Here is a 12,464-nt window from a genome sequence, read left to right as displayed (position 1 = left end):
GTAGATTTATAACAAACTTAGACAAAATATACGTCACCAAAACAGTCTGTAATCTGTAAAGTTAAAAGAAACTGTCAATTCCGTCACATACTCATAAAATCAATTTCAAAGCTAAGACATATCAACTTTTGAATATCACAAGCACTACAAAGCATAACAAAAATAGTTTTGCATAAGTAAAATTACCGTCTCATAGCATACTGCTCCTGCAAAATGTCGGATAATAAAGCCTTCATCATCTCTGATATTTCTGTGAACAGCCAGTTTAGACTTTCTAGGAATCTGGAATTAAAAAAATTGAATTACAAAGAAGAATTACACTGTAGAGTGAGAAAAAGTTTACTCTTAAAACATCACCATGATTCTGCCAGAAGTACTAGGTGTTAAAAACGACATTTCCTGCAGTACAATTGTGATGATCACTACTGTTCCTGTTCAAACCAAGATATTCCAAAAACCTGTTTTCATTCTCATTCACACTCTTAGATACCTCATATTCAAAACAAAAGTTACCAGGATTGCTAACACCAACTAGTTGATTTTCTTTTTGGCTTTAATCAACAATTTCTATACCGTTCATTCCACAACTAATGAACAGCCTTGTCATATGAATACAATTAGATAGAAGCTTAAAATATTTTTAGATGGTATATTTTAAAAGGCAACCACCTACCTGACTGTACACATACTGACAAAAATGTTTCACTGCACAGCAATCCAGTTAAGCAAGATTAAGTGGAAACTTAACAAAAGGTAAATGGATGACAATTTTATTTGGTTCCATTTGCTTGCATTTTTTCAGCAGGGAATTAACTGCCCCCCCCCGCCCCCTTCAACAGAAATCATGTACACAAATTGCAATAACTTGCATTAATCTTCCACAGAGTGCTGTAAGTTAAAGAATTAACAACAAAAAGGTTTTCCTTTTGTGTTCCCTATTTTCATCTCTGAAGTGCTAGCTAGACACTCCATGCAAGTCAAATATTGTCCAAAACAAACAATTTTTGAAAGGAACAACAAAATAGCTCATCTGATATGAAATAATCGAAATCAAAATGTGTTTTTATTTCATTTTCATGTATTTGAAGTTTGTTGGCATGTAATACAAGTGAAGAATACAGCTTTAGTTTCAGCAGGATATTAGAATTGCTAGAAGACTTAAAATCTTCAGTGAAGTTTTCAACAAACCTAATAACCAAACTTGTCCTTAACAAAAGAATACGGATTGTGCAGACTGCTGTGGTATGAGATTTCTTAGGAAAGGATTTCATTAAATTGAAGTGTTACTATCAACTGTTCCAAAACCTGTTTTATTAAAACAAGACAGACAGTAAAAATAAACCTACAGAGAGCCTGAAATGGTCCTTGTGCTTCTGGTGCACAACTGAAGTAAAATGCTGGTCACTTGGTTGGGGAAGACGATTTTCTTCATCCAAAATATCCAGCACACCTATTAACTTTGCTTCAATCAAATCTATTAATAAAACAAAATATATTTACAAAAATTGAATATATAAACTCGTATCAGAACTGAACATTACAAGTTTAAAATGCTACTGATCTGATTCTGTATAAAGGTATGTAGGGAAAGCTGTTAACACAAAATACAAAAAGTCATTGCAAAATAATTCTATGTATCTGAATTGTTGATTTAATCTATACCCTATACATATCAAGTTCTAACTCTAGCACAAGGAACACAGGGGCGGGGGGGGGGGGGGGGGTGTTTGGTGGGCAGGGAAGAGCAGGCATGAATTGTTTGATTTTTACTCTGGGTCTCAATCTAATTCCCAAAAGGTGCCTAAATGTTTCTTTGGTATGACCATGGGTCTTTATGGGATAATTGCTCATATCGTTGGGTTTTGGGGGTTTTTTTTTAAGCTCTTCATCCATGTTTCACCACATGTCAAAACTAAAAGCATGAAAAGGCACATACTTCCATTCACAAAAGGATCCAGGGAGGAAAATGAAACGCATTTGTTTTAAGAAAGGCAGACCAGACTTGAGCATACAGTGGTGCTTCCACAACTTTTTACAAGTGTATTGCTTTGACCTTTCACACACATATATGAAAGCGCTTGGAAGCTGACATAGAAATTCATGCTCTTGAAACTATTAGACACAAGAATTTTGCAGCTTTTCAAACTTTTTTTGTATTATCTACGAAACTGTTCTTTTAAAAGGAATTTTTACTACCTACTTTTTTTTCTGTGGAAAGGAGGGAATGACTAATGCTTGTACTGCAGCAATGCCTATGAACTCTTACTACAGACTGTAAACAATATGAGGCTATATATAAAGCACAAAGAAAACCCCCATGCAAAGAATTTATGCTTATAAAGTCTGAATAAGCTAATTTAGCTACAGAGATGACTACCATTCCATCAAAACATTCTAACATACTAATGACTGTTTCTAAGATTCTGCCATAGTGTTAAAAAATTGCCCATGTCAACATGATAACCTTGTCTTTTGTGACAGTATTTCTACATGTTCACTGCTGTCACCAGCCTGGTCCAACACCTTAAACAAAATCGTATTTCAACAGAAAGTGTGGCAGTAAAAGGCAACAACTTGGCAACAATCTCTACAACCTGACCCATTTTCCCACTATGAGTCAGACAGAGACCCTTTCTTCCAATAGGCACCAGGGAACCCCTTTAGATCCTGAGATATGTTTCAAAATAACCCCCCAAAACAAACAAACAACAACAACAACAACAACAACAACAACAACAAACCCAAACCCAAACATGCACTGGGAGGGAAGGAACCCTTTTTATAGAAACATGACAGTCTCTAAACTATAACATTTTTGGGACCAGGGTCAGGCTCATATACACATTATTAAACACATTATTAAACCACTAAAAGAGATAAGATTTGTATTCATAGAAGTCACCTATTTCCTGTTGCTATTCTTTTTGTTCCCTCCTCCAAATACCTCCCTGTTGCTTTTGCACAAGATGGCTAAGAGGTTTGCTTGACAAGAGTTGTCTTCAGTTAAGTCAGAGTTAGTGACTGTACAGTCCTATCTGACAAAGTGAAAACTTCAGCAGAGCTACAGAATCTCAGAAGAACCAGACATTTTGCAACAGATGTTAAATTCTGTCATTCTCTGCTCAGCCAGGACTGACTAGTTACCGCAAGCAAATTACTGTAAATGCAAAAGCAAGATGAACTTTTGTTCACAATACACCAATTTGGAGAACACAAGTTGAACACAGAGTAAACAAAAAAAACCCAAACAAACAAAAAACCCAACAACATCCTCTTAAAGCCTCTGGTATATATCAGTCTGTGGAAGCCTAAAAACAGCAGTAACATCTACAGCCTGTTGCCTATAGTTCATTTCGTTTCTCTGCTTGCTGACTGGCTCAAAAAAGATGGGGGCAATGGGATGGGATTTTTTTAATTCATGGAATATTTTTCCCCAGACACCCTCACATCCTGCTTCACTTTATTTACCCTATTTAGGTGTTCGAATTAGTTTTCTAGGAAAATGCACATAAAATTCACAAGTCCCAGCTGCAGTTATTACACACCGTAGGACAACATGGCTTTATTATCAACCAGAACTAGAATGTTATACAAAGATGGAAGAATTCACAAGGTTGCACCAGTCATTAAAAGCACAAATTTCTAGTGCTACGCATATTTTGCCTCTTTTGCTTGAAGCTTTTTTCTCCATGACACTAACGAATAGCTTGACATTTCAAGAAGCACATACCTATGCAGTCCTGATTATCTACATAGCGCACTTCATTAACCCCTAGGCCTTCTTTTTGGTAAAGTTCTTGTTCCTAAAAAAACAAACCAAACCAAACCAAAACAAACTTGAAAAGAGAAAACACACTCACCATGTATTTTTTTACCCACCAAAAATGTTTTTTTTAAATACACCTGAAGAGATTTTTAAATACAGCATGAATCAACACAAATTTTAGAATTTCCTTCCACAGCTAAATATATCCCAACTTCACCTCCTTAATGATATGCCCATGCAATTAGATATTCCCATTAGGTATGAGACATTGTCCAGTATCTGGATGCCTCATTTTAATGAATGGTAAAAATGAAGAAAAGAAAAGACTCTTGGTTTTCAAAAAGCCATATTCTTTTCTGGCACAACCAGGTGTCACACAGTAGGAAAACAGTTTGTCAACTGAATTTTTTTTAATCTAAGCACAATTTGCAATCTTATGGAAAGCAGTGCTACTTTAAGTGTCTCTTTACTAAAAAAATAAATCCTCAAATATAACATTAAATATAACATACCTCTTTCAGAATCCTTTCATTAAAAAACTGCTGCAGTTTTTCATTACAGTAGTTAATACAGAACTGTTCAAAACTGTTGTGTTCAAAGTATTCTGAAAAAACAGAAGTTAAACTTCTATGATAAACCAGTGTTGCAAGAATTTATATTACACAGTAACTAAGAAAAGCTTCACAGTGCTAATATTTAAAGATGTGTTCAGATCCATATCTGTCTCTTTCAGTAAAATAAAAGCTTTTACAGATTTTCAAGTCGCACATAAGATAGATATAAAAATACTGCAGCAGATCATATTTCTATGACAAATAACAGACAGTTCTATCTGGCAGCAAACCAAAGCAAGATGCTACCATACAGTGAAAATGTACCTCATACATCCATGTCACATCAGGCTGGCACATGATATCCTAGCTCTAAAGACCTGAAAACCAAAGGTTACCTTTTTCACTGTTCTTGGACCACCTTAGCAGGGCTAGAGCAAAACAGAAAACATGCCCTATTCTGCATCCCAGTGAGGACAGAAGTTTACAGGAACCATCAACACCCACCACTTCCCAGGAGCAACCAGGAGCCCGAAGTCCAACTCTGCAACAGAACTATCCAGCCTCCAGGAAACAGTATCTTAATTCAGAGACTTCATTTGCCTGTCAGTATGCAGTGATCTTCTCAGGACTGAACAGGAAAACAGCACACACATGCAATATCTTTCCTAATTTTACTGGGTGGCCAAATTAAGATTTCATTCCAAATTTTTAGTCCTTCAAAAGCTGTGTCTATGTAGACACTACAGGTATCTGAAACCATTATGAAGATGCTTAGTTGCACACTAACACTTGTTAGCGTTACTAGGTCATCAGGAGAAGCTCTAGACCTCCTCTATATTCTTGTATCTCAGGAAAACGAGGCTTTATCTGCTCTTTTGATATCTTCTTAGGCCCTTGTAACCCATCCCACCCACCCCGACCAAAAAAACCCAAACCCTCCCCCTCTCCATTACACAGTTTATCATTGAATCTTTGGTGGCAATAACAGACAACTAGAAAATTATTTTATTTTTTTTAAGTGTACTTACCAAAACCAGCTATATCTAGAACTCCAATGAAGAAAGAAGAAGTCTCAAATGGAAAACACTGGTTTACCCTGTTCACTACATGGTCAAACAGATGACTATACACTGTTTTAGCCAAGGCATCACGAGCATTGTTGGCTTGTTCCACTTTCAAGGGTACCCTAAAAAACAAAAATACAGATCTTACTTTTCAGAATTGCTGACTCTGAAATACTGATTAGACTAAATGATTAGACCCTAAACTTAAAAAGAACCTTTCCAACTATTGTAAACTAGGACACAAAAATCCCCTGAGCTCTAGGCCCAGGCTGGAAACAAACTTGCCAAGTTAGACTAACTATCCTACCTGTAAAAAGAAAGAATAATGTTTCACTATGCTCAGTAGAAATTAAGATGCAGATGTTTTCATACTCGTTTGTTAGATAATTAGAAACTATATTGATAATTGCCAGAGAGAGCGAGATTTAAAATACATACATTCCCATCTACAAAAAATATTTCAACTATGTATTTATGAGCTGCCTCATTACAACAAAACCTATAGTTCAGGTTTGCTCTGACACCTCTGTCCCTATACTTTCATAAGGGCTATAACTAAGGCTATAAGGCTGTAAGTAAATTGGTGACAAAAGTAAAAAAAACATAGATAAGGGAGTGTGTTCTCAGGGTAAAAGTTAGATGCAATCCCAAAATAAGGATTCTTTTTAAATACTGGAAGAAGGAGCCTCTTAAGACAACATAGAATCATAGAATGGTTTGGGTTGGGTTGAAAGGGACCTTAAAGATCATCTAGTTCCAACCCCGCTGCCATGGGCAGGGACACCTTCTGCTAGACCAGGTTGCACAAAGCCCCATCCAACCTGGCCTTGAACACTGCCAGGGATGGGATCTCCAAGCACATTTAACCACGTCATCTCCTGGATAAATACACTCTACAAGACTTTTTTTTTTTTTTAAATAAGTTTCAGATTAACAGGTAAGAGTACCAAACCTAAAAAAAGAGTTATACTGTACACAGCTGAAGAAGTACCTGTAGAAGTCTCCAGAATAAGACAATTCATGTAAGAATAAAGCCTTAAGGAAGTGTTTAAGAAACAACAGGAGAGCAGTGTGAAAAATGAACTTTGGGCTTTATGGTATGATTGCAAATTGCACTTAGATCCTAATGATGTTGCCAAAGAATTCAAAAGCAGAAGTCCCACCAATCTGAACAGAATCAGACCAGAAAAGAATCAGACTGTCAAAGATTAAAATTCCAAAGGATTTTTACATGGCAATAAAAAAAATATAAAGGGAAAAAAATTAAATCGAAATACTGATAAGCCCCTTGACCAGACAGTATCAAAACTTCATGCATGGAACGATGGCCTACAATTTAGAACAACTATAGGTACACAAAGGCTTTGCACAACACTGTATCATGACATACAGATATATCCAATGTTGAAGTAAACCAAAAGAAGAGATTTTTAGGGAGAGAGCCTTTGCTAACCAAACTGATAAAATTTGCAGGGAGGAACAGGAAGAAATAATGTCAAGGTTTTTATTACACCAATCCTCTTTGTCATGAAGAATAAGGATGATGGCTATATGCCAAAGGCTCTTAGGCTTTTTCTAAATATCTCAATCAGTTGGCTTAATAAAACAAATCACTTCTCCCCATATACCTTGCCTCTCATATCCAGGACTACAATAACAATTTGTAATAATCATAGGATGGACTGTCCAGCTAAGGTGGTTGTTAACCAATTATGGAACTTCTCAAGCATGCAGCAAATCTACGTTTAAAAAATACCTCTTATCTGAACTGTTTAAGTAAGCCCTACGTACAAGGTTCAAGCTGTCACCACTGCAGAACTGCCCTATCGCCCCCTCCAGGTAGTTTTCTGTACACAGGAGTACAAAGAAGTGGCAGGTCAGAAAAGAACTTAATGCTATGCAGCTTACCCATATTGCATCATTTCCTTCACTTCCCATGATTCACAAGCACTACACTAACTCAAATTTATTATTTCTGTATTTTTTCAAGGATGATACTTCTGATGCAGAAACATGAGACTGATGGAGATCACTTTCTATTGTGACTGGTGAGTCAGGGAACCAGAGACTCTGTTCACTAAGGACACCTGCAGCTACATTACATGAGATAGTAATTAGCTTTAACATACAATCTTGTCTTCCACTAAGTATCTCCTGACTTATCTTAAGGTAACAAGTACTGACAGAAATCTTATCTTATAAATAGAAGGAAGGTACCTTTACATTCCATTCTGATACGTTTAAGAGATCAGAATACTAATTCCCACATGTCAGCTGCAGGCCTATTACATAATACAATACACTAAAATCATCTATGCTTTCAATTTATTTTTTTAAACAACATGACAAACAGTCATACGTCTACAGCATGTATTCATAAAACCGCCCTCTTCTTCAAAAATAACAAATTCTGCCATTATAAAGTAGAAATCTAGAAACTGCACAAAACCCTACTGTTATTTTAAATTTCATAGTATGCAGCAGAAACCCATGGAAAGAACATGTAACCCTGCAATGCATTTTGCACAGCTGAAAGTACAGAACCACAAAATAATGCTGAAATTGCACTGAGCCAGTAGATACAGAAGAGCCCTATTACAGAACTGACATTCAGAATCAGTAACTTCCTTCTCAGGAACTTGCTTTCACTCAGCTCCTCCTCTCCTCTGGTCTGCACACTGACAAAGGAATCTGTTTCCTCCTCCTGTTTCTTGTCTGAACAGGAAAAGATATAGCTACTTGTAAGGAACAGGGAAAACATTTTTCCAATTTCTAAGCTATTTGGTAAGGCTACAACAAAACCCCTTGTTTGGTCTTCATACTAATTTCTTCAGCAAGGTTTTCAGTGATCCAGAAAGTCTGAGATCTGGGGTAAAGTGTTCTCATGGACTAGATTTATCCTGCAGACAGTTCCATGCAGTCCCCAAACATTTTCCAGAACAAATAAACTGCAATTAAAATATATATCATTTGCCCATGGTTGACAACAATTAAGGGAGAGAGAGCAGGTGAAGCGATACCCATCAGCTGCTGTCATCCAATACTGTTACTGCTTCACAAATAAAATGGTCTGGATGAAATAACCCTAACTAGTGAAAGGCCTACATAATTGAAGAATATAAGCAGCACATTTGTAATTTGAGAGAAGTTCCAAAAACTATAGAAAAGTATTAAAAAAAAAAAAACAAACCACAATGTTTTTCCAACAGAGGCTTCAGTACCACCACCACCGCAAAAAAAAAAAAGCATTTTGGTAGAAAACTTACTCCAAAAGAAGCTGGAGGACCTGGAATGATGCAAGTTAAATTTTTCACACTGTAAAAAAATTTACTTTGTGATGACGGAGTCCTCTTTGAAAGTCTTCTTGGAAAGGGAGAAACTGGCTAAGAGTAGTACAGTGCATTTACAGTCTAAGAGGTGTATCAACTTTTGAATACTAAGACATTATCTCTCTCTGTAAACATATTTTACGTGGATGGCAAAAACCTCTGCCAATGAGATGATTATTATGCTCTTTTGGGGAGACTAACAAGGACAGATAAACGTAGTGCAGCTGTCAAATCTCCCTGGCAGTCCACTGCACATTAGTATTTAATAAAATTCACAGAGATAGCATTTAGCGTCACCCTCCTACTGTTCCTTGTTGGCTCCATTGTGCCCAGCAGAACAAAGCCTTTGTTATACTCCTAGCACAGTGATTTCAGCTGAGCTATTTATTCACTGTGACCTATTAGGACTCACATGATCTACTTGCACACAAAAGGTCCCTAAGAAAGACAGAGAGAAATGAGTAGCTCTTTGGGTTGCTGTAACAAAATAAAACAATGTACTTGTCAAAACTCTAATATTGATCGCAATCAAATAGTTTCTAAACTACACTACCATAGAAAAACCTGCTGGCTATTTAACAAATATCTAAACCAGTCCAAACCACTTGTACATGCAGTAAGCCACATGAGAAAAAGATATAGTGTAATTATTAGTGTACATTTGCTTTTAGCTGCATGAGTTTAGAAAACGCTAGAGAAAGAGGCTTAATGCATTAATCCTTTGAGATGGTGGAAGGAGTCCTCAGAATTCGTTTTTGCCATCCACAAAATAAAACACTGGGGAAAATCTGCTGGCACAATACCATAGGTCCTTGTGTTTGCAAACTTTTGAAACAGTACACTGCTAACAACACCCCAGGCTTATCAGGATAAATATGCTGAGCAGAAAATCTTTACAGTCTTAATCCAAAGTGAATTTGAAGCTGTAACAAAAATTGTATTTAAGAAGCCTTCCTGGACAGGGTCACTTGAGATGTGATGAAAGGAAAGCAGTATATTATGATACCCCTTTGCTTTAGTGCTTGGTGTGTCCCACCAAACATTCTCAAACAGAAACTATACAGACACGCCTTATCTATATGTTATGTGTACAACAGCCAAAACTAATCTGTTCTCAGAGGCTGAGTCAATAGTTCACCGAGAGCATTTCCAGTGGGGTGCCATCTGAATCTGACATGGATGCAATTTGTTCAAACCCCTTCTGCTTCTAGTTAACACTTTCAGTTAAAAGGAATGCAAAAGTAAGGGTATTTTCAAAAAAATTGTCTGATAATACTGAACTAAGAAAGCAGAAAATCTTGGTGACAAGATTAGCATACAAAATTATTTTCACAAACTGAAGAGACGATCTAAAAATCCACAAGACAGATTTCAGTAAAGGAAAGTGTGTGGTGGTATACTTAGGAGAATTCAAAAATACAAATGCAAGATGGAGAATAACCAGGTAAACAGTGAGTCAGGAGACAAAGATCAGCATTTGTAGTGGATCACAGGCTGAATTAAGTAAAAAACATCACTAATTTCCAAAACCTGCAATTCTCATACCGCCATGCGTTAATATAAGTACCACCTGTACTGTATAATACATAGTTTTCTACTCCAATGTTTTCAGTAGTACTGATAAAGATTGTCCTGGATGAATATATCAAAGATTCTTCTGTCAATTTAGACATGGTCTGGAAGAGAGCAAATAGTAAAACTTGGAAAATATCGGCCAACGGAGGCACTTTGTCCTGCAAGACCCACGTCTTCCTACATGTAAAGGTTGTTACAAAGAGAAAAATTATTTCTAGCTTTCCGTATCAGATGACAAGGCAGCAAGATGATAGTGACTAAGAGTCCCCAATTTCTAATAACTGAATTTATAACCACTTCCCAGAAATGCACTATTGAATATATTATGAAGAGACCTAGATCTTGAGCTTTTAACTGAAGGCAGAATAACCCCTCCCCAATCATTACCTAGCATTTGTCACTGCATTATAGCTTTTTCCGTGGTAGTCACTATGAACTTCTAACTCTTGACCATCCCTTCTTTCAAAGTACAGAAATAAGCAGACCACCAAGAAGTCTACTTGGTTGCTCTATCTAGAAATACACCTCAAAGGTCAGCGATTCAGTAATACTGTATTACTGGAACAACAGCCCATACCCATGCTAAACTTAAGACTCCTCAATATGAGTTTATTCAGAAGAGCATCTGCATTCCCCTAAAAAACCACGATGTTCAAACAGCACAGGCTGTCACTGATGGCTTATTATGCTCAAATTTTGGCCAGGAAGATCAGTTTCACCCTGGAGATCAGGAAGCAGGTCCTGAAGAGTATTTGCACTACAGCTATTCTCCTTTAATTTATCATTATTAGTTAGAATTAAGTAGAGATCAAGATTACTTCTCTTGCACAGTATGAGCTCTTGACCACTGGAAACCTTCATTACTCAAATCCATTACATCGCTCAAGGACTAAAAAAGCCAATGCTCTCAAGTGCTCAAAGATCAACTTTTCACCTCATAAGTCTGACATAACCTCAGCATGTATTAACTAACACCTGCCACCTTCACTGGCCACAGTGACATACCAAGGTTAAATCAATCAGCTCTTACTTTCAGTCCACAAGTTTATGATATGTTAACAAATACTTCATACTATAAGACATAAATAATAAATTTCAAAAGACATAATATGCAAGGAACTTATATAAACCACATTAATATAGATAATTAATTATGGCTTTCATATATTAAACTTCCGGTGTAATGTGCATAAAGTTGTATTTCTGATTCACTAAAACAATTTCATTGTTTCCATAAGTCAGTAAGAACCACACACGCAGTCTTCCAATGAGTGAAGTGAATGTTGATTAGGTTACTAACTGACAGATTGATGCATTCAGCTAAACATTGAGCATTACTTTTAACATGCTCAAAACTGTTTAGCCCAAGGTCAGTTTTTGATGTGATGGTTTCTTTAACTCCAGCAAACACACAACATAGAAAACCAAATGTTAAAACACACAATTCAGTTGCATGCAGCTTAGCTAGCAACCCTGACAGCTTACAGGCTAGCATCAATCTCAACAAGAGAAAATTTGTGGTGGAAGCTGGAGGTTTTTCATAAACAAAAGGCAACTGTAGTGAAATCATCTTCATAAAACTCAGTTTCATAAGAGTCATAACTTTCACGGTATTGAAATGTTATCATCACTACCATGTTTAAACATGTTCTTTGCAATTATTCCTTCTCCATATGTGTACAGAAAGAAATCACTATCCTGCTTCTATGCCTAGGAAGTTACCTTGATAATAGCTTCTTGTCAAAATGAAAGGGATAATCACTCTTTTTATAAGATCACTATTTACTTCAACAGTGATGTATTCTTAATAGCTACAGGAAAAAAAAAAGAACTTTCTCTTAAATATATCCTGTTCCACTATTTTTTATGTTTCTATGAAACAATATTAACTTCGCAGTCAAGATTAAATGTTTGTTTACCAGCAACAGCAAGAAGCAGCGCATTTCTGGTTTACCATTTGCAGTGGTGTTTTTAAAGCTGAAATTTGATTTCAGAAGAATTAGATGTGGCAAACACAGGGACACTGATCACCCAGACACCGAGAAGGGTGGATGTACTACCCTCCGATTAGCGCATCCCTGACCTAGTATCGCAGGGCAGCAGTCATGGGAGCACTGTGCAGCCCCCATGACAAGAGAGATACATCCAAGTATATATCTCCTGAAATATTTTAGGC

General features: G+C 36.6%; 1 protein-coding gene across 4 annotated transcripts in view; it reads right to left on the bottom strand.

The window, feature by feature from the left end:
* Positions 1–12,464, bottom strand: part of MYO6 (myosin VI) — a 114,777-nt gene that overhangs the window by 36,686 nt on the left and 65,627 nt on the right. For all 4 annotated transcript variants that reach the window (XR_012653026.1, XM_075046477.1, XM_075046476.1 and 1 more), the window contains exons 13-17: positions 5,349–5,506; positions 4,279–4,370; positions 3,731–3,803; positions 1,347–1,474; positions 187–282 (exon numbers count right to left, since the gene is read on the bottom strand). Coding sequence is in view for 3 of the 4 variants with exons in the window: in XM_075046477.1 (XP_074902578.1) it covers positions 187–282; positions 1,347–1,474; positions 3,731–3,803; positions 4,279–4,370; positions 5,349–5,506 (547 nt within the window). In the remaining variant the exon portion in view is untranslated. The remainder of the gene's footprint in view (positions 1–186; positions 283–1,346; positions 1,475–3,730; positions 3,804–4,278; positions 4,371–5,348; positions 5,507–12,464) is intronic.

The sequence above is a fragment of the Buteo buteo genome, chromosome 15, assembly GCF_964188355.1.
Source record: "Buteo buteo chromosome 15, bButBut1.hap1.1, whole genome shotgun sequence".
Classification (NCBI taxonomy): Eukaryota; Metazoa; Chordata; class Aves; order Accipitriformes; family Accipitridae; genus Buteo; species Buteo buteo.
The sequence above is the reverse complement of the archived record's forward strand: the minus strand, read 5'-3'. Positions and strand labels throughout refer to the sequence as shown.